The 23,397-nt window shown below is 49.6% G+C and overlaps 1 protein-coding gene and 1 pseudogene across 1 annotated transcript; both read left to right on the plus strand.

Moving 5' to 3' along the window:
- The first annotated feature begins 6,813 nt into the window (after positions 1–6,813).
- On the plus strand, positions 6,814–9,030 carry LOC141041246 (uncharacterized; annotated as a pseudogene).
- Positions 9,031–9,620: 590 nt separating this feature from the next.
- LOC109760593 (uncharacterized) lies at positions 9,621–10,708 on the plus strand. The gene is made up of 3 exons (XM_020319405.2): positions 9,621–9,759; positions 9,867–10,263; positions 10,369–10,708. Exons 1-3 carry the CDS (start codon positions 9,621–9,623, stop codon positions 10,448–10,450), a joined length of 618 nt encoding a protein of 205 aa, XP_020174994.1. The 3' UTR covers positions 10,451–10,708.
- The last annotated feature ends 12,689 nt before the right edge of the window (positions 10,709–23,397 follow it).

Below are 23,397 nucleotides of genomic sequence, written 5' to 3' on the forward strand. Positions count from 1 at the left end.
GGAATGAGTGTACGGTGGCAGCTGGAGCGGTGATAGCAATTCCGGCTGATGTCCGCCGACGAGTCATATTGGGGCCAATAGCATCAATCACGGGACGAGACATTTCACATAATTATTGTTTACTAGCTAACCTAATTAATTGGTATTTCAGCTGACATTAAAATAAAAAATTTCCGTATTTCAGCTATAACATGAGCATGCCGTGAATTGGACGGTGTTATATGAGTGCTCGGCTTCTCGCTGATCTCTTGAGGGTGCTCGTATGTACTAACTTGAGTATTTGGTGAATTCATTAAGGCCTCGTTTGTTTCGCTTGGGTCGGAGGGGTTTTCAGAGGATTAACCCCGCGAGGCCCAGAATCCTCGCAAATACCCGTTGGCCCATTTGGTACGCGGGGTTTCGACGGCCGAACCCCCACGATTCCCCTTCGATCCACTTGTTTCCACCTGTTTCAGAACCCTCGAGGCCCCCCTTGAGGATTTGGCCTCCGTCGACTCCTCCCCAAGACGACACGCCGCCTCCTCCCCAAGACGATGTGCCGCCCGACGCCTCGATGTCGGTGATCTCCTCCGGCATACTGGCTCCCCGGTGGTTAGTCATCGCAGCCCCTCCCCTCCCCCCTCCTCTCCATGGCTGCCACCTCCCGCACGCCCTCCGTCCGCCTCGTCCTCACACGCGAGCACGCCAAGAACGGCGTCTCCTACCCCCCAGGTACACATGGACCCTGACCCTACCCAGCTAGCTTGCCAAGAACGTCATCCTCTTCTAGCTCCTCTTCTACCCTAACCCTAGGCGTCGAGACTGCCATAAATTTGTTTGTTCATGATAAATTGGCAGATTGTAAACCACCTTTTTCATTGTTGATTGTAATGGCAGTGTGGTGCAGATTGTTAATTAGTGATGGTGATGGTATGATGTTGTAAATGTTGTCTGTATATATGTGATGTGACCATGGAGCAAACATGCCTATCACTGCCATAGTGTTGGTTTTGCCCTTGATATGTTCCCCCACTGGCATAATCCCACAAGTTAGTACTGGCCCATGTCATTTGACCTAGTCACAATGATGATAGGTTTGGACCAGAATGGTTGTTAGTTCCGGAGTTAATTTGCCCGTGGAGTACAATTCAATGTTGTATAGCAGATTCAGCTGGAGGTCTATGACAGTACTATGATGTTACACGTGGTGAGTGCCATGACCAAATATGACATGGCACTGCAAATTAAAGTGCTTACTAATAGCTTCCAGAATAACAACTGGTGGTTCTCTGTCTATCCATTTATGCACTTCTGGTTTCTGAACAACCCAAGCAGAAAATGGCAGCTGGCCAGATTATATAGAGACTGCGAGTTCATGTTTTGAGTCTGTACTTGATTGCAAATTGGAGTATTGCCTGAACTGAAAGATATGATATGATGTAACCTGATTGGAATATACCTGATTTTTCCTGTTTCATTTTCAATTACTGATTGGTAGGGTCTGATGAATGACTATATGTCATCTTACATGTCGCTAATATGTTCTTATTTTGACAGCCAACAACTTGGGTTCTTGTTGGGGTGGATGATGAGGAGCGAATCTCGAGACGAGGGTCGATCCGTTGTTGGCCCAATCTTTCACGGCACGAAACTCCATCGCAGCAAGAACTAGTTGCGGGTTTACGAAGATGTTCACAAACTCCACAGAAACAACACGCCAACCCCTCGATCTGAAGGAATAACGTGGACGAACCGTATAGGCTCGGCTTGTAATCTCCTACGCGTCGCGTCGCAGGAACTCACACGCCAGTAGATATTTTTGACAACATTTCTCAAAACTCGATAACGGCCGACGGCCGAAACACACACGGTGTCTAATTCATCACAAAATAACCTACCCCTTACCGAAAAAGGCTTTCGCCCCGCTTTATAGATAAAGCAAACCGCCCGAAACAAACATCCAACAGAGTTCACACACACACACACTCAAAGTCACAGCCGCACAAAACGCACGGTACCAAAGGGGTTAATGCTGAGGGCACAGCTCAACAAGCCCTAAGAACAAAATGACACATACAAAGACCGCCACGGACGAGACCAGCCTAATCAGGTTCCGGCGGTGGTGGCGGAAGCGGGGGCGCCATGCGGAAGGCCATCGATCGAAGGTCGGTGAGGAGGGTGTCGATGGTGCTCCGGTCCTCGGGGCGGCTAAGCGGCCGCCAAAGCTGCAAATAGCCACACATTTTGAAGATCGCGTCAGTCGCATGTCGCAGAGGCACTTTCTGAATAACGAGCTGGTTGCGAATATTCCAAAGCGTCCATGCAAGTATCCCAATGCACAACCATCTAATATGGCGGTAACGTGGGGAGGAGGCATGGATCTCCGCGAGTAGGTCAGGGAAGTTGGAATTGCACCACTGTCCGCCGACCGTTTCACGGAAGCACGACCACAGGAACTGGGCAGTGGAGCAGTTGAAGAAAATGTAGTTCGAATCCTCCACCATGGCGCACAGGGGACACATCCCGTCCCCAGGGCCATTGCACTTGCGGACTTCCACCCCAGAGGGGAGACGTCCTCGGATCCACTGCCAGAGGAATATCCGGATCTTTCGGGGGAGACGAATGTCCCAGATCAGGCTAAAGGGCTCAGGGGCCAGCGAAGGGGCGATGGCAGCATACAGAGACTTCGTGGAGAAGCATCCCGAGGGCTCCAGACGCCACGCCATGGAGTCGGTGGCGCCCTCTACCTGCATTGGCAAGAGAGCGATGTCCTGTAGAAGGGCGTCCCACGCGTCAACCTCCTGGGGGCCAAAGGAGCGCCGAAAGGCGAGGCGCCCTAAGTCAATAAGGGCCACTTCGACGGAAATGCGGGGGTCTGCCGCAATGGCAAATAAGCCCGGGAAGCGGGCGGCCAGAGGGGAATCCCCAAGCCAGCGGTCGAACCAAAACAGGGTCGAGGACCCGGAACCCACCGAGATGGAAGTGCCAATCCGGAGCACGGGGAGGAGCTGAATCACCGCCTTCCAGAACTGGGATCCCCCAGTGCGCTAGCAGAAAGCAAGAGGTTGTCCTCGGAGGTACTTATTCTGAATGATGGTAAGCCAGAGGCTGCCCTCCCCGTTGGCAATACGCCATAGCCATCGGGTCAGGAGAGCAATGTTCATGCGACGGGAGGACAAGATCCCCAGACCTCCGTGGTCCTTGGGTTTGCAAATGTCCGGCCAGCTCACCATATGGTATTTTTGCTTGTCCCCCTCGCCAGCCCAGTAAAATCTGGACTGATATTTGGCCACCTCCTGGTGGAGCGTCTCATGGAATCTATAGAAGCTCATGAGGAACCAGAGGAGGCTAGCCAGCGAGGAGTTGATGAGGATTACCCGCGCCGCCTTCGAGAGCCACCGGCCCTTCCAGGGCTCGACTCGGTGTTGCATCTGGGTCACGGAAGGGCGGAGGTCTGCTAATGTGAGGCGAGAGTCACTAATGGGGATCCCCAGATAGGTCGTGGGGAAAGAACCCAGTCGGCAATTAAGCCGGTCCGCAATGCCCTGGGCCTCCATCGGTGGGTATCCTAGCACCATCACTTCGCTCTTATCAAAGTTGATGGTCAGACCGGACATCCGTTGGAAGCAGAGGAGGAGGAACTTCAGGTTGGCAATATCGGACTCGGAGCCCTCAACCATTATTATGGTGTCGTCGGCATATTGTAGGAGGGAGACCCCCCCTCCTACAAGGTGTGGGACCACGCCGTGAATGTGGCCGGCCGATTTGGCTTTGTCAAGAATGGCCGCGAGGGCATCGGCCACCATGTTAAACAGGAACGGCGAGAAAGGGTCGCCCTGGCGGACCCCACAGAGTGTGGGGAAGAAGGGGCCGATCTCACCGTTAATGTTAATAGCGGTCCGACCGCAGGAGACAAGCTGCATAACTCTGGTCACCCAACGGTCATCAAAGCCCTTACGGAGTAAAACTTCCCGAAGGAAGGGCCAGTGCACAGTGTCATAGGCTTTATGGAAATCAAGCTTCAGGAATACCGCCCGTTGGTGCTTGGAGCGGACTTCGTGAAGGACCTCGTGGAAGACCAACACCCCATCTAGGATAAAACGGCCCTGAATGAAAGCCGGCTGATTGGGGTGGGTGATCGAGTCGGCGAGCCGGGTCACCCTATTGGCGTACCCTTTGGCCAGGATCCGAAAAATCACATTGATCACAGTGATGGGTTGGAATTGCCGGATGTCCGTCGCACCCGGAACTTTGGGGATAAGAGTGACTACCCCGTAGTTCAGGCGCCCAAGATCCATGGTCCCTAAGAAAAACTCGTCAAAGAGAGCCATGATCTCAGGTTTGATGGTCTGCCAGAATGCTTTGAAAAAGGAGACTGGAAGTCCATCCGGCCCCGGCGCCGAGGAGGCGTTCATGCCCTTAATCGCCGCGAGGACTTCCTCCTCGGAGAACGGGGCAACTATGGCGGCATTGTCCGCAACCGACACAAGCTGGGCGCCTGACCAAATGTCAGGTGCCAGAGCGATCCCACCCCGAGGGGTGGGGGAGAATAGGGCTTTATAGAAGCCATCTACATGTGTCCGGATGTCCGAGGGGCGGAGGAGCTGGGAATCACCATCCCACAAACAGTGGATGGAGTTCCGACGTCGCCGCCCATTCGCGATCGCCTGGAAATATGCCGTATTAGCGTCGCCCCGCAGCACCCAACGCTGGGTACCGCGGAGCCTCCAGTAAGCTTCTTCATCCGTGTAGATGGTAGCGAGCTGATCCTCGAGATCATATCGCACCATCCACTCATCCGGGGAGATCCCGGAGGTGTCCGCGCGGTAATCCAAGGCCTGGATGGCTGAAAGGAGGACTTTTTTCCGTTCGCGGAGGTCCCTACCAAGGTTAGCTCCCCACCCTTTCATGAATTGGCGGCCGAGCTTGGCACAGAACTGCCAGGAGTCCACCACTGACATGGATCGGTGGGGAGAGGAGCGCGCAGAGGTCCACTTGGCCGCGACCGCCTCCCTGAAGCCCGCTTGGTTGAGCCAGAAGAGCTCGAACCTGAAGCGAGGCGGGGTGGGAGGACGTTCATCGGCGGTGGAGAGAAGGAGAGGGACGTGGTCCGACCCAATCCGGGTAATCGCACGAAGCGAGGCCAAGGGGCATCTAAGTTCCCATTCCGGGGAGACTAGGACGCGGACCAACACGGACCGCGTCGGGTCGGCTTGGCGGTTAGTCCAGGTAAACCTGGCACCCGTCCGCTCAAGCTCGCGGAGGCCGAGATCCGCGATGCAGTCGTTGAACATCTGCATCCTGGGGAGGTTGATTCGGTCATTATTCTTATCATCGGGAGAGCGGATGAGGTTGAAGTCCCCTCCAACAACCACCGGGAAGGTGGAGGCGGAGACCTTCCGTTGGAGCTCATCAAGGAAGGTCGGGGAGCGGCGGTGGTCCGCCGGCCCATAGACAATGACAACCTCCCATTTGAAGTTGAGCGCCCTCTCGAAAAGCTCCATGCTAATGAAGAACTCGCCCCGGTCCATCCCGCCTACCTCAAAGGTGGCATCCTTCACACCTAAAAGGATGCCTCCCGAGTGCCCCGTGGTCCCACTAGAAGGGAGCCAATGCCAGGCGAATAGGTGGGGGCTAAGGCGCTATAGCTCGGGAAGAGAAAAATCCGTGCGCAAGTTTTCCTGAATGGCGATGATGTCGATGTGTTCGTCACGCATGTACTCCACTAGCTGGCGGCGCCGGCCGTCATGGCCGAAACCGCATATGTTCCAAAAGAGGACCCGCATCTAAACCCCCATCGAGGGGCTGCTTGACCCCAGAACAGAGGAGGCGCTACTAGCCCTGAGCGCCGCAGTGCGGGAGTGGGTGCGGCCACGGATTTCGGGTGCAGGGGGCTGGGGAGCCGGACGGTGAAGGAGGCGGGCCCGGGTCTCAGCGAGTTTCCCATCAAGGATTTCCCGGGCCTGGATCGCAGCAATCTGCTCTAAGGAAGGTCCAACATGACGCACCCTAGCTTTATTTGTAGCCAACTCCTATGTTTGACGTGACCAACAGGCTGGCCGCATCCTATCTATCTCATCTTCTAATTCAAAAAAAAAAAACGTTCTGGACTTTTCCAAACATAACAACCGACTTTTGGTTTAAACTAATAAGGAAATAAAAACAACTACGACGACATCTCAATTATGGACGGTGCGTCTTGATGCAAACAGCAGGTGGTGGACCCCACCCTGTTTCCTTCAAAGAAAGTAATTTTCTGATCTCTCGCGGCATCCATGGGTATTCCTTCTCGGGTGGCCGTACATGATGAAAGTAGTACTAGATCAAAACTCCTTTGTTATTATCAGCGACCAGGACTCCTCCATGAAAGCGCCTGATCCTCCTAATCTCTTGGCCAAATAAAAACTGATCAAACATATTAGTATATGAGTACGTCTTTGCATGCATGCACAAGCACACCTTCCCACGTAATGCATGTTTTTTTGCGAGGGAATTTGAGAGCTTTATTCAACGAACGCATTCGCCGAGCAGTCAGCCAGTAAGCTGCTGATCAGGAAGCTAGGAGTGAAGTCCAGCCAGCTTTCAGTTACATTAAGCGAACAACCTCGCTTAGCACAAAGATGTGCGGGACGGTTTCCTGATCTCGTTACATGTTGAATTATAAAAGAATTAAAACTAAGAGCTAACTCTTCAACTTCTGCCAGGACAGGTGCAATCACCGACCGGTCGGTGAAGCGCGAGTTCCAGAGGTTAACCATCTCTAGACAGTCGGTCTCCCTGATGACATGCGTGTAGCCGCGTAAAGTAGCAAATAACACTCATTCCTTGAGAGCTATGGCCTCGGCAATGAGAGGGTCCGTAACTCCAGGAATTGGCTTGCACCATGCACCCTTTAGAGCCGATGAGGATCGAGCAACTCCACCAGCTCCCGCGTGACCATCATCAAGATGTGTTGCTACATCAGTGTTGATCTTGACAGTGGCATTCTCTGGTGGTTGCCAGCCATAACCACGTAATGCATGTTGAACATCCTCCTTTTCTCTTTCTTACGTGAGTGCATGTCTACCAATGCTATATTATCTATGCATGTCAACACACCTCTGTACCCAAACAGACTCATCTTTTGTACCGCAGCTGCATGTTTGATTGTGGTGGCAATTAAACCCTTGACCTCCGTATCATCTTCACTAGGTTGGAATATTTTTGGCACATTAATTTTCTTGACTTTTAATCCTTCGACACACGACAATGTCTTAATAGCAAACACATCTGTATTAGCCGTGTCCGTATCAGTAAACGAGTTGCCTCCATCTTGGGATCCAGTTGTCACGCCTAATTTCGGTAATGTACACAAGCGTTTTGGCCTCTAGACCTTGTTTCATAAGTTTTAACCGAAGTACCATATCCTACTTGATAGCTCTTGTAGTCTTATCATTCTGGCCTCATGATATGAAATTCAGAACTTGTTTCTGAAGTCTTAACCGAAGTACTATATCCTACTTGATAGCTCGTGTAGTCTTATTATGTGTGTATGTCTTATTAATAATTTGCTTCAAGTCAAGTAAACCATGAAATGTATTTCTTATTTGTTGGTTGTTTATTCTAGTTTTAGTGCCGAAATGAACTCCGAGATTATCGATTGAATTAGGAAGAGGAGAAGCGAGGATGATGAAGATATGATGTCCTTTATTCTTCCTATATTGCATCGAATGAGTAATAGAGGACCAATCGAGAGAAATCAGCGACATAGCTCCATCCTATATGGCAAGAAGCGTGTTGACGATATCCTTACAGGGCATGTTAAGAATTGTCTCGTAGCTTATAGGATGGAGCCACATATCTTCCGGGCTTTGGCATCTTATCTTAGAAGAGAAAATCTGATATCGGATACAAGAATTAAGGTGGAGGACAAGTTAGCCTTTTTCCTGTACATGGTGTCTCACAACGCGTCTTATGAAGATTTGCAGCTAGAATTTCAACATAGTGGACAAACATTTCATGAGTAAATCAATGAGTTCTTCAACATATTCCCCATCTTAGCTAGTCGACTTTTGAAGCCTCCGAACATTGATGAGCCACATCCAAAAATCTCCACCGACCCAAGATTCTATCCTTACTTCCAGGTTTCCATTTTTAACGCTTGCACAATTCCTTTTCTTATCTAACTTGTAGTTCTTTATTGACCTGCAATCTTTGCTTCCAGAACTGTTTAGGGGCCATTGATGGGTCACATGTTCCTATAACCGCAACACCTGGGATTGCCGCTCCATTTCGGAATACGACGGGTACCTTGAGTCATAATATTATGGTTGCATGCAACTTCGATCTAAGATTCACTTTCATATCATGTGGCTGGGAGGGTTCAGCTATCGATGCGAGTGTTCTTTAGTCTGCAATGAGGAAAGGATTTAGAGTACCCAAGGGAAAGTTTTACCTAGTTGATGGGGGTTATGCAAACACTCAGTCATTTCTCACACCTTATCGAGGTGTCCAGTATCATTTGAAGGAATTTGGTCATGGACACCCTCGACCACAAAACCACAGGGAATTGTTCAATCATCGGCATGTTGTTCTACAGAACCATGTGGAAAGTTCCCTAGGAATTCTTAAAAAGCGCTTCCCAATTCTTCATGTTGGCACACTGCATTCAATCGAGAACCAAGTGAAACTTCCCGCAGCTGCCGCAGTTCTTCACAATATCATCAAAATGGAGAATGGTGACGAGACTTGGCTTGACAACCAGCCCGATAACATAGCACCAAATGTTTTTGTTGATCTCCCGAATGGCCACGAGAATAACTATGGGAACAACGTATTAGGGAACACTTTAAGGGATGAAATCGCAATGCAAATGTGGGAAGCATACCATCCTGAATAGCCAACATGATGGCGTGTGTTTTAATCATATATATACATATATTAATTAATTAACTTCTGTCGTCTTCATCATCTAATAATGTAGTGTGTGTTGAAATGCAGATATGTATCCAAAGGGGTCCCCAAAGTATAATCTAATGAAAGCAAGTGGAAAAAAGGCTTCACACGGTGTGAAGAAGCCATCACCCAAAATAAAAAAGACACCTCCAAGAGGTATTTTAATGCTTCATCTCCACATGTAATTTCGTTCATATATACTTGTTGCATTAATATTTCTCATCATGAATATTAGCTAGCTCATGATAGTTTATCACTATTTGTTTTCAAATTGAATGATAGTAACTCCTCTTATCATGTTGACCATTAAGTTTGAACAATGTAAATTTGTGTTGGTGTAGTTAAAAAGCCAAGAGCTCAATGGAACCCGACTTTGGAAAAAGGGTTTGGTGGAGTTACTTCAGGAGCACAACACTTCATAACATAGGGAACAAAATGGCTGGTCAACTGAAGCATGGAATAGGATGGCAAATTTATTTCATGAAAGATATGGCCACACAAATTTTACAATGCTACAGATTCAGGAAAAACAGAAAGATTTGAAAGCTCAATACAGGCTTCTTAAGGATGCCCGCAAACAGAGCGGTGTCAACTGGAGCTATCATACACACATCATAGATGATGACGCACATCTTTGGCAAAACTTGATGATCGTAAGTTCTAGTTTAGTGCATTTTGTCTTTGCAAAACTTGATGACTTGTATTCCATGCTTTTGCAATCATTCTTGTTTTTGAGTAATCTAAGTTTGATAAATCATTTCTTTTATATACAGTCGTGGCCAGAAATATCTAAGTTCCAGAATAAGCCTTTTCCCCTCTATGATAAGCCTGGTGATCTCTATGATGGTGAGTTACTGAGTTGAATGGATTTTCATTTCCTCTCTTTTTGTTGACCTTTATAATGAGTTTTCCTTGTTGTGTGGCCTTTAATGATAACTTGGGTGTTTGTGCAGGACACATAGAAGAAGGTAACTTCAATTTCACATCAACTGAAGCTACACAAGTGAGTGATGGTGATCATGAAGTGGAAAGAGAGGATAATGCCTTCTCTTTTGACCTGAATCAATATGGTGATGATTTACACATGTATGATGATCCTAGAGATGTCGCCCCAAGTGATGGTCCAAGAGATGCTGCCCCAAGTGATGGTCCAAGAGATGCTGCCCCAAGTGATGCTACTCAAGTAGGTGCTCCTAGTAGTTCAAATAATAAGCTAGTGAAGGAGACTAAGAAGAAGAAACGTGATGATCCAATGGTGGAAGTGATGGCACAATATGTGGAGATCAAGCAGAAGCAAGCAGAGCAGGAGTCTGCTCTGTTGGCCGGGTCAAAAAATGCCCAAGAATTCTCCATCAGCTAGTGCATTGCTATTTTGCACAAGATGGAAAGCATCCGCCGCGATGAAAGAGCAGCTACCTACAAAGTGATCAGAAGTGCTGAGAATCGTGAGATTTTTCTCAATTCTGCTGCAGAAGATGAAGAGAGTGATGTCGTGTTTCTTCGGAGCGAAATGGCAGAGTTGCCTCAACGTATCTAAGGTAAGCTACTTATGACTCTAGGACAGTAAATTGTTTGTTGTTCCAGATCAGTAATCCTCTTACGACTCTAGGTCCTTCAAAATTTGAAAGATGGCCGCTATACCCTTATTCAATCTTTTAGAAAATGTATGATACATGTTTCTTCCACAGCCCATTCCTTTCTAGTTGAACTGTTGTTTAAGAAATATTCATGGGACTGCCCAGTGAATGTTGAACGTTACTTGCGTGTCACATCAGATTCTTCTTGCTTTTGTGTTTATTACAATTTGATTTAACCTGAAAGTAGTTTTGTACCTCTTGATGTAGCTCTAATAAGGCCATGAAATAATTCATACTATTTCTTTATTGTACTTTTCCCTTTGCAAATAGTCTACAGCCTCTGAAGTTGAACGGAGGTTTCCTTGGTTCTCCTTTTAATTTTGTATTTTGTGATGGAGGAGCTATAGTTCCATATGCACGATCTATAGTTGTTAGTTGTTACTAATCTCTGCCATGCAGTTGTGCTATTGATAGTTGTAATAATGTACAGTAAGATTTTAGGTCGATGATCCATTTCATATAATTTCTTGAAATATACATGATCATTGTTGTGCTCTTAATATTCCTTGAAATATACCTGATCTTTGTTGTTTATGCAAGGGAAAAGTCTCTTTGTTAGGCGACATGAATTTTGTAGGTTCATTAGGTGCAGAAACAACTACTCCCGGGTGCTAATTGTAATTGCTCGGTGGAAATGCTGTCTTGTTCTGGTTTGTGAATGTGTAGGAGACTATGAGTCAATGGTGTCCATAAGCAAATACTAGTATCAGTCAACTAGTCAGCCTCTCTTTATTAACTTTGTGTGATGTATAAATCCTGTCACCCCGCAAAAAAAAGCTCGTAAGTTCTGGATTACTTGACCGATATATCAGGCAAGTTTTGTTCTACAATACTTGCCTGCCTCCCAGTTTACTTATTACCTACGAGTTACACATATGATTTCTGTGCACTTTTGGTGAAGCAATGGTCCACTGGCTGTAGTTTCGTGGCGGTATCACGTAGTAATAATTTTGTCAACTGGCTCCTCTGTTTGTGCGTTTTGGAATTAATTGAATGAGAAATATCTGCATTCAATTGAAATGAGATATAATTTTGTCAATAGTAGCAACATAACCTTGTTTTCTTCAGTATCATCAGCTTTTCTCTGGTGTCATTGAACCAGGTTGAGAAGTGGAACAAGCAGAGGAAGAATGAGACGTCTGTTTGAGAGTCTCCTCAGTTGCTTTTGTGTCGGCGCTATAGTTGTCTTGTGGTTTGAATTTATGCTTCTGTCATGTACTCTCTTCCAACAATTGTTGCAGAACATCAACTGATGCTTGTTAGCATACTTAAATGTATACATGTCTTAACATCAACTGATGCTTTTTAGCATACTTAAATGTACACATGTCTTATGTATTATCAACATGCTTAAATGTACGCGGAAAATCTTTCCTCAGACTTGTGAATGCCGAAAACCTATGAGATATTTTTGGTTCCAAGTCATGCTGATGTGAGAGATTATATTGTTGTTATGTGACAACGCAATTATGTGATGATACAATGGTTCCAAGTCAAGCAAATTAATTATGTTGTTCATGTGAAGAATTGTTGCAAGATTAGATTTTTAACTGTTTCACACCATTTTAATTCAATTTGGCAATCCTTCCCTGTCAAACAGTGTTCTGTACGGAGGGGATTTGAAGGATGTATGACTGGAGGGGGATTTGAGGTTTCAAGGGGATTGGGTGGAAGAGGGGGATTCACAAAATCTCCTCCTCCCAAAACCTCCACAATCCCTTGCTGTCAAACAAGGCCTAACTGAAATGGGCGATGCTAGGCGCCGGTGCGCCGGCTGAACAGTTTCGGCCGGTCGCGCCCCAGCGGCCCGATGCAACCAACCAGAGCCGTCTGATCCGTCTCCTCCCCTCGGCGTTGACTTCTCTCTTCTTCTTCTTCCGCACGCGCCCACCCCGGCCGCTGGCCGCCTCCCCCCTCACCTGGACCTCTTCCCTCCCCCCTCGCAGTCCCATGCTGCTGGATGCGCTCTTCGTCCCCGTCACCGCCTGTCGCCATCGCAGCACCCCCCCACCCCGGTGTTCCTGGCAGGAAGCCGTTGCCCCTTGTATCAAAAAACGCCGCCACCTTGAAGCACGCCGAAGCCCCTCTGTCGTTGCAGCACCTAGCAGCCGCCGTCGTCGCTGCGTTGTTGTGTCACCGACTCAGCTCTCAACGTCGCTGCTTGCCACCACTGGCGAGTCAGGCTGAATCTTTTTCTTTGCCGGTTGAAGCTTTTTTCGCACATTAAAACTTTTCGCCATGCCGATTGAAGCTTTTTTCAGCTAGGATTGAAGCTTTTTTGTAAGGGTTGCAACTTTTTCTGTGTCCAACATTTTGGTTGCGAACCCCCCCCCCCCCCAGCTGAAGATTTCTCAATCTCTGGTTGAAGCTTTTTCATCTGCGGGTTGAACCTTTTGTCAAAATGGTTGTAACTTTTCCTCTGTTCCGTTGTTTGGTTGAAGATTTTTTATCTACTGGATGTAGCTTTTTGCGTCCATGGTTGTAGCATGGGAAAACACTGTTCGCAAATCTCCCCGATGCCGCGGCTGCGGCTCCCCCCAGTCGCCATGGTCGTAGGACGGGGCACCTCGGTCCCCTCCATGATGTTTGGCCTGCCGCCGGTTGCACAAAAAAGGGGGAAAAGAGGAGGAGGAGAAAGGAAGTGAGGGAGAAGGAAGAAGGGGGAGGTGGGAACACGAGCGGGGCTCCAACCATGGCCGGCGGGGACTTCGATCTTCCAAGCTACATCCATGGCCGACGGCGAGCTGCTCACGTGCTGCAACGGGGGAGGCGAGAGATGTGTGTGTTGTGGGGCGAGATCCGCGCGAGGTTGAAGAAAGCAGCGAGGATAGTGTGGGTTGCCCTGTGTCTACGTGTCGCCTGGTGGGTGGCTGGGGCGAAGCGCGCGTGGACGCGTCCGGCCCAAAGTTTGGCCGGCGCGCCGCGCCCAATCGTTTCCCAACTGAAATCCGAGTCCTCAACACGTACCAATCAATGGTGGCCTCCCGGTTATGCCTGTTGCATGTTGGACATGAACAGCGGTAACTTTAGTGTCGGAGAAAACGAGTGCCACACCTCACAACCACCGGGAACGTTGCCAAGTCTAACTTTGGCCAATTCAAAAGAAAATTAAAAAAACTGAGTTTAGCCAAAGATATCACATAGCGAGCTCTGCTTCGGTACACCCACCTTAAACACATCAAGGGCTGAGATTAGCCCATACCCCTTCGCAGCTAGGGCACGATCGTCTTATGTAAAAAAGTCTGCCCCTGCGCGTCCCCCGCGCGTCGATGCCGATAACCCCCGTGCGCCCGTGTATACGGGGCTGCGGAGCGAGCCGAGCCGCGCAGCCGCCGACAGCCATCGAGCCGAGCCGCACGCATGGGCCCATAATGTCGGGGTCAATGGCATGGGCCCACAATGTCGGGTCAAGGGGGCGTTGACCATGCAGTGGTGGACCGGCGTGCGTGTAGGCGTGGCGCGTGCGTGTGGACGTGGCGCATCCGTCGTGGGGCAGTAACCGCATGTCCGCCTTATATCTGGCACGCATTCTGACACCGCCTCCTCGCGCCGAGCGCCACCGACGGCCGCTGACCGGTCGTCTGTGCCGCGCCTGGCCGCCTGCCGCCGCGTCGGGGCGCCCGCGTGATGGCCCTCATCTCCCACGCCTTCCGCGACCTGGCGCCCGCCGCCGCGTCGGGGCGCCCGCGTGATGCCTCGTCTGCCACGCCTTCCGCTGTTGCGCTTGCGGCGACCAGCCGCCAGCCCGCGTCGGGCCGCCCGCCTTCCGCCTCGGGCCTGACGCGGCCGCATGCCCACGCGTTGGGCCGCCCGCCTTCCACCGACGCTCCACCGGCGCTCCCTCTCCCTGCTGGCAATAAAAGTCCAACCCGTGCAGGCCTTCTCCACCGCATCTTCTCCCCTCCACCGCGCCACTCCATCTTCTCCCCTCCACCGCGGCCGCCATGTCTTCGAGCGACTCCGACGAGGGGGCTTGGCCGGGGGGCGCCTGGCCGTCCAGCCTCACGATCGGCGACACCGAGGACCTCACGCGGTTCGGCCTGATGGTGCCGCCGGCGACGAAGGTGCCGGGGCCATGGAGGATCGGCACCGACGGCCGACCTACCCTTGGCCCGTCGCCGCCGACGGCGCAGTTCCGCGCTTTCCCTGGCGGCCGGTACAACCATAGGGCCCGCCGTGGGTTCTGGCGGGGCAAAGATTTCGACGTCGTCCTCGGCGTGTTCAGGGACGCGGCGGCCGGCCGCCCAGTCGGAGACATCACCGCCGAGGTCGGGTCTAGCCGCCGCCGCCACGCCGCACCTGCTCCCGCCCCACGGTCCCCGGCTGAGCAGCCGCCGCCTGCCCCGGCGCTGGTCCCCATCCCGCCGGAGCAGGCCGCCCTCAAGCCGGACGGCGACCCTGACGACACGCCAAGGCTGCTTGCGGTGCTGGCCCAGTCGGCAGACGAGGCGGCTGTGACACCCAAAATTTTATTTGGATTTTTCAAAAAAAATTATTTGACTTGAGGGAGGTGATTTAAATTTTTCCTTCAAAAGAAATCCTCCCCTTTCAAAATATTTTTATGGCAAGAGTTTTATTTGGCTTCACCCAAGAATTGATTTTGGTCTTGGAGATTCTTTCTTTTATTTGGACTCAAACCAAAATACTTCTCTTTTGGAAAAATGTCTTTTGACAATTTCTTGAAAAGCCCTATAGCTTTTGGAATAATCCTTTACCACTTTCAACAAATCTCTCATGCCATGACCTTTGTGCAAATCCACTCTCCTAAACCTTCCCTCATCTTTGGATCTTGATTTGCATCAAATCCAGCAAGTTGAACCTGTCCTTATGATTATTTTCCATTTAAATCTTATCAAAACAATTTCTGCCTTCTCTTCTAGCCCTTGGAGATTTACAAAGGAGCTACCATTTCTGTTTTGATTTTTGCCCTCAAACCAATTTCCCTTCCTAGTCCTTTGAGCCCTCAACCAAGATCCATGAAGATCCACTGGTCTTCAGTTCAAATTTTTCAAACTATCCTTGCTGCAAGTTTGGACCAGATTTGTCAAATTTGATGAAATTCATTCAAACCCTTCTCCAAAAATTCTGAGAAAAATCAGGCAGCCTCTGGGTGCATTGAGAGGTGACCTCACCAAGTCCCAGCCCCAGGAAAAAAATTCTTCACACCTAATCATTCTGTTGAACACCTGCAGAGCATTGTCAATGTCAAGTTCAGAGATTCAGAAATACAGTTCAGTGTTCTACTGTCGTTTTCTTCAGAACCTGTTGTCGATCTCGACAGTGCCCCGTTGGCGCCTTGCTCCCCGTCCCCTCCCCCTTGTTCCTGCACCGCACGAGCGCCTGGATGTTTGCGGGCGTCGGCGACGTGCTGGAGGAGGTGCGCCGCCCCGTGACCGACGCCAGCGGCGGCTTTGCGGCCGCCAGAGAGAGGCGCAGCGCAGACGGCGCCACCCAGCGCCGCCCAAGCCACCGGAGAGCGCCGCGTGGCCACCCACTCCCCAGTGCGCGCTGCCACCCTCGTCATGAACCGCTGGGCGCGGAGCGCGCTCTCTGCCGCCGTCGTGCCCGTGCGGCCACCCCACCGTGGACCGGCGCCATTACGCCATGCCCGACCGAGTTTAGCAGTGGAACGGGACCAGTAACTCCCACTGATGCTGTCTGGCCACTTAAACCCCCTGCCAATCCACTGCCTCGCCGTAATTGCTCGCCGGAGATTCTCCGTTCACGGCCACCCCCTCGAGCCGCCTATAAATAGAGGCCCCGAGCTCCAGCTAGTACCCACACCACCTCTGCACTCCACCTAGACCACACCAAGCCACTGGAAGAGCCCCGAGGGAGCTTTCTTCCCCGACTCCGGCCGCCGCGACCCGCCACGGGATCCAGCTCGATTCGCTCCCGTGCGTGCACCTCTGCCTCCCATCTCTTGCCAGTAGCTCTCCAGTGCATCCCTCCTTCTGACCCGCGCTTCAATTCGAAGTTTGCAGCACACCACCGGAGTTCCCCACCATCGCCCGAGCCGCCGTCCGCTGGAGAAAGTGTCGTCGTCGACGTGGTGCTCCCCGATGCCCAAGTCCACCACCCACCGACGCGGAAGGACACGCTGAGGCTCTTAGTGCACTCCGATCTCCCTATCTCGCCGTCGTTCGACGCCGGCGACCACCGCAGTCTTCGGGCGCCGGCGAACCCTTTTAAACCTGACATATGGACCCCCCTGTCAGCCTCTATTCTCTTCTCCCTCGAACCGTTTTCTGTTGGCGCCTTCAGGCAAAATACGTTTTCTCTGTGGGCTTGCGCGTTTCTATTCGAACCGTTTTCTGTTTTCTCAGTTAAACCCCTGGAACTTTTCTGTTTCATTACAGATGAGTCCCTGGACAGAAACCCTTATAACTTTTTAATAAAAAGTGATTTTTGAGAGATTCTTTTTCTGACAGTCTTATAATTTTGTCTAGTTTTTTATGGGATTTATTTGGAAATTTTTTGGAACAACTTTTATGCACGCGTTGGTTTTCACGTTAGTATGCATTTTTCGCTATACCGTAGGTTCCGGGAGAGGTGACGGAGCCGCGAACTTCGCCGAGCTAGACTCCGACTTCTCCGAACCAGGCAAGCATGTTTGAACCTTTGATATGACGGGTGTTTTGCATGTTTGCTTGAATGGTTTGTGCATGGCATATGAGCATCGGTGAGCATCTCGTTGCATGTAAGGCAAGTATCCGTGTGCTCCAAAGTTACTGTGATCTCTGATAAGAGATGGCCTAGTCATGTGGTGACATGAAAGGCAGTAAGGTGGTATTGTTGTAGCATGCCAGCCTTACGATATCCGATAAATTCCGACGTTAACGTGAACTGAGTCACGTTATCGTTCTTCCCCTTTCCGTGCCGCCACATGTTTTCTGCCAAGAATGCGGTGTAGAAAGTTGGTAACCTCTTTCCGTGTACACACCAAATAGAGGGGCTGGGATGAGGGTTCCATGGCCCTGGATTAAAGCCAGTCATCCGGTCAGGGGGCATGGGTGTTTCCGGTTGGGACCGAGAGGGGGCACCCCTTAGAGCGCGCGTATATAAATTTGATCCCATGCTACGCGAGGTTGTAGCCTCCCCGTCTCAAGGTTTTTCTTGAACGTTGCCGAGGGTGATTCCTGGCTTCGGAATGTTGAATGGGTGTGTACTGGTTAGATGTGTTTCTTCCAAAACACCGTAAACGGAACTAGTCCCCGTGACTACTGAAATCCGTTGGCTGTGGTTAAAGTACAAACTCTGCAGAGTCAAATCCTTCCGAGTCATCGTATCCATGGTCCAGTAACGTGATCAGCGTATCCCTGTCTATGTCGTAACCTCGTGGTATATTCTTCTTTCCGGTAAGCGAGCATGAGTAGTAAACTTAGCCGAACGTTATTCCTGTGGATGGACTAACCCTGTTGTTTATCTCATGTCTGATTATTCTCTTGTTATGATTTAAGATTCATGAGCTGCTAAGTTATGAATATAAGCCCTTTATGTGATGTCGCTCAGACGTCCGACTGTGGCATGTTTGTCTCTTACTTTCAATATAAGCCCTTTATGTGATGTCGCTCAGACATCCGACTGTGGCATGTTTGTCTCTTACTTTCAATATAAGCCCTTTATGTGATGTCGCTCAGACGTCCGACTGTGGCATGCACTGTCTTTTATATTCTGTTATAAGCCCTTTATGTGGTGTCGCCCCGACGCCCGACTGCGGCATTATAATTCTTGCATTTTCCTCTCGAGGAGTCATTCAGACCCTCGTTTGGCACGAGTATTATTATTCTTGCAGTTTCCTCTCGAGGAGTCATTCAGACCCTCGTTTGGCACCCAGTATTTATTTCGAGATTTTGGGAGGACTACCGCCCGACTTCTTTGTTATTTTTCCCCATGCATTATTGTCTCTATGTCTGAACGCACTTGTTATTCTGTTCTTATGCTTCATGTTTACATTTGTTATATCTTATGTCCGAACTGTCTTGCGAGTACTTTCATAGTACTCACCTGGCTTGTTGATTTGGCCAGATGTTGACGAAGGCGATCTCATGGATGAAGAGTTTGATAGTGAGTCCGACGCCTAGAGGAATCCTAGTCAGTCCCGTGCTATCCTGGATATTGGTCACTTGTATCATATACGCTTCCGCCACCCGCAATAAGTCTCCTCGAGCCTCACTCCGACGCTCGAAGAGCTATAGTTTTCAGGAGTCATATCCCCCACTCCGCGATGATATTTCCACCACCGTTGTTATCGTGAGTTAGTAGTTATGCCACCCTATCCGCCATTATGTTTTATCGGCGTGCATGTAATAAATTGTTGAGCAGTCTCCGCTCAACCTTGTATTATATTTAGTACTCCTGTATTTTTCTTCTGTGACCAAGACATTGTCTACCAGTGAGAAGGAATTCTTCTTTACTGGTCCGTAAAAGGGGATTGGTCTCTCAATAAATATTTTATTGAAAACCCGGTCGTGACAAGCTTGGTATCAGAGCCAGGCTGACTGTAGGAAGCCACTAGGTGCGATCGCTAATAGGTTATTAGCGTCTTTTGTGCGTTTTCAGCATTTTGCAATTGTAGCTATTTTCTGTCTGTCGTCATAAATTTATGACTTGACTACTCAGAATTTTTGCCTACTTTTGTAGATGGCTGGCAGCAACTGCGAGACTCGAGTGTTCACTAACGTGCTCATGGGGTTTGTCAAACTCCTCGTCACCATCACCAAGCTTGCGATCGGGCCAGCGACTCGTCCGGAGTTCACGCTCTATCAGCACAAGCTCAGCGACGACGTGTCTATGCACCAGGCCGTGGTGCAATTCAAGGGAGGACGTTCTGCATCTCGCCACTTCCGTTTTGTGGGAAGGGCCATGCCTACGGAGAGGCATGCCATGCAGATGGCTGCCCGTGAGGCGATAGCTCGTCTTCGGGACATTCTTCCTATGATGAAGACTCATCGCTACCGCTACATCCCATGCCATGTGCCATACACTTGTCACTATGCATTCGCCTGCCATCGGGGAGAGCGAGATGAAGCCATCGAGATGGTCGTGGAGTACCTCAAGGCTCTGGAAGAATCTTTCGACAACCTCGTGGACGATCTTGTGGCTGCCCGCATGGACTTAGTCCGGGGCGGTCCTGCCAGCAGGAAGGAGCTTCTCCACACGGCACCGCCTCTGACATTCTTCTTGTCTTCAACCTCCTATGCACCGGCCATTTTGGCCACTGCTCGCCGTCTGCCTACCACTGAGGAGTTCGACCGAGTCATCGCTCCTACTCCAGTCAGAGCTGCACCGCCTGCCACACATGCACTACCGCCTGTCGCTCCCGCACCATCACCGCAGCGCAGTGTTATGCGCCAGGAGCCTGCTAGAGAGGAGGTGGAGGTTGAATCTCCTGCACCGCTGAGTCTTGCCCTCGGCAAGGGAAAGGACATCGTCACCATCTCCGACTGAGAGCGCCGAGTAGCCGCGCGTTATGTCTGCTTGTATGATGTGTTTTCTCTGTACGCTAGTTTGTATTAGTGTGTTTGCTGCTTTCCGGAGGAGTACGCTAGTCTAAATAACATGTCAGGATTGTGTACGCACATCCTGAGTGCTGTATCGTGTGTTTGCTTTTCGCGTGTAAGATTTGAGTTAAACAGTTCGCCTCCTTGCAAAATCGTTTATGCTTTCTTGAAAAATCTTGAGGTCTTTTAAGTTTTTGCCTTTGCAAGATTTTCCTTGTGCCACACAGTTCTTCTCATGAGTTTTGCAAAATAATACCCCAGACTGGAAAAATGTCTCGTCCGTGGACTCGTTCCATGCCCAATCAGCCAGAAGAGGCTTATGGAACACAGACTAGCAACAACTTCACTCAGGGTCAGTCCAGTCAACAGGACAGCGAAGCAGCCCTGTCTCAAGTATGCCGTCTCTTCGAACAAAGCCAACAACAGCACCAAGAGATGATGAATCACGTCATCAATATGGGAAACCACCGTGAACCCTATCAACCACATTCCAAGTTATCTGAGTTACAGAAGACTCGCCCTTCAACGTTTGCTCACACCGATAGGCCGCTAGAAGCCGATGATTGGCTTCGTGACATCGAAAGGAAGCTGATTATTGCTCAGTGTTCAGATCATGAGAAGGTGCTTTATGCACCCCACTACCTTACTGGAGCATCTGCAGCATGGTGGGAAAACTTCCTACACATGCATCCCAGTGAACACAACATCACCTGGGAAGAGTTCAAGGAAGGCTTTCGTGGGGCACACATCCCCAGGAGCATCATAAAAATCAAGAAGAGAGAGTTTGATGACCTCAAGCAGAGAGGCATGTCAGTGACAGAGTACAACGGTCAGTTTACCCAGCTATCTCGTTATGCCTACGACGAGCATATGACTGAGAACAAGAGGATGGAGAAATTCTTGGACGGCCTGGCACCAGCTCTAAGATGCCAACTGGTGGTACACACTTTCCCGGATTTTAAAACTCTGGTTGACAAGGCCATTACCTTGGAGAATGAGCGCCGTAGTCTGGAAGATCTCCGTAAGCGAAAGAGGGACAAGACGACTCTTGCTCGCAACAACCGAAGCAAGACTGAGGTTCCAAGGACAGAAGCAAGGAAATCCGCGACTACTGATCCAAGGCCCGTCAGACAGTTCCATTCAAGGGACAAGGACTTCACGTACCGTCCAGGGGTCACCTGCTATGCTTGTGGTGAAGAAGGGCACTATGCTAAATAATGCCCAAAGCCGAGGAACTCGGCCCCCAAGCCGAATAATGGTGGAAACAATCCAGCCCCCAAGCACAACAATTTCAATCCCAACAACAACCACAGGAAGGGTCACCTGAACCATGTGACAAGGGAAGAAGCGCAGAATGCCCCAAACATCGTGCTCGGTACGTTCCCTGTCAACACAGTACCTGCCACGGTTTTGTTTGATTCTGGAGCTTCCCATTCGTTCGTTTCGAAGAGTTTTGTTTTGCAACATGGTTTTCCGACACTTCCCTTGGAAAAATCTATGATCATCAAGTCCCCCGGAAATAAGCAGATCGCTCAGAGTTACTGCCAAGGAGTGATCATTGAGTTCGAAGGACTAAAGTTCCAAGCTAATCTCATCGTGTTGGAAAATAAAGGACTGGATGTCATTTTAGGGATGGACTGGTTGACCACCAACAAGGGATTTATTGACTGTTTCAATCGGACTGTGATCCTCACTCATCATCACGGCAAGACAATAAAGGTCACAGCTCAAGAAAACCACGGTCACGGCAACCAAAGCTGAACAAAGTGGACATGTCAGAACTGAGAAAAGTTCCACTGGTATGCGAGTTTCCTGACGTGTTTCCTGAAGAACTACCAGGCATGCCACCAGACCGAGAAATAGAATTCAGCATCGAACTAGCACCTGGCACCGCTCCCATCTATAAGAAACCTTATAGAATGGCACCCTCAGAATTGGTAGAGTTGAAGAAGCAGATAAAGGAATTATTGGACAAAGGCTTTATTCGAGCCAGCTCCTCACCATGGGGTTCGCCAGTTCTATTCGCCAAGAAAAAGGATGGGACACTGAGACTGTGTATAGACTACCGAGCTCTCAATATGGTCACCATCAAAAACAAATATCCGATGCCACGGATAAATGATTTCTTTGACCAGCTCGCACAAGCCAAGGTGTTCTCAAAAATTGATTTGAGATCGGGATATTATCAATTGAATGTACAGACAGAAGATATCCCTAAAACATCATTCACGTGCAGATACGGATTATATGAGTTCACAGTGATGCCTTTTGGACTAACAAACGCCCCCGCATACTTCGTCCACCTCATGAACAAAGTGTTCATGAAATTCATGGACAAATTTGTTGTGGTGTTCATTGACGATATTCTGGTATATTCAAGGACACCAGAAGAGCATGCTGAGCATCTCAGAATTGTTTTGGGAGAATTAAGGAAACATCAATTGTACGCCAAGTTTAGCAAGTGTGAGTTTTGGCTAAGGCAAGTTGGTTTCCTAGGCCATATATTGAACCAAGAAGGCATGGCCGTAGACCTAGAAAAATTCAAAGCCATACTTGACTGGAAGCCACCCGCCAACGTTACAGATGTGCGGAGTTTCCTGGGAATGGCCGGATATTACAGAAGATTTATTGAAGGATTCTCCACTGTGGCAAAACCAATAACACAGTTGCTCAAGAAACACAAGAAATTTGTATGGACGGAAGCATGCGAGAGAAGCTTCCAAGAACTCAAGAAGAAACTGACAACCGCACCGGTATTAACCGTGCCATACATACACAAGAGTTTTGAAGTATATTGTGACGCGTCCCGAAAAGGCCTCGGATGTGTACTAATGAAGGATGGCAAAGTTGTCGCGTATGCCTCCAGGCAGCTGCAAAAACATGAGGAAAATTACCCAACACATGACTTGGACCTAGCCGCTGTCATCCATGCACTCAAAGAGTGGAGGCACTTTCTGTTGGGAAATCGTTGTGAAATATATACGGACCATAAGAGCCTTAAATATATTTTCACACAGCCAGAGCTAAATTTACGCCAACGACGCTGGTTGGAATTGGTCAAGGACTATGATGTCGGCATTCACTACCATCCAGGGAAGCAAACGTAGTGGCTGATGCCCTTAGTCGGAACCCCAGCCCGGGCAACGACGATCCACAAAACTTGAGGCCTGAGTTTCAGCAGGAGTTCGCTAGACTCAACATGGGGTTAGTCTCTGAGGGCACCGTATCAAATCTGGAGATACAACCCACCCTAATGGAGCAAATTAAGAAGGCATAGCAAGGACATCCCAGCATCGAAGGTATAAGAAAGAAAATGAGCCTTGGCAAGGCTTCAGAGTTCATCA

Source organism: Aegilops tauschii, chromosome 2 (assembly GCF_002575655.3).
Source record: "Aegilops tauschii subsp. strangulata cultivar AL8/78 chromosome 2, Aet v6.0, whole genome shotgun sequence".
NCBI lineage: Eukaryota > Viridiplantae > Streptophyta > Magnoliopsida > Poales > Poaceae > Aegilops > Aegilops tauschii.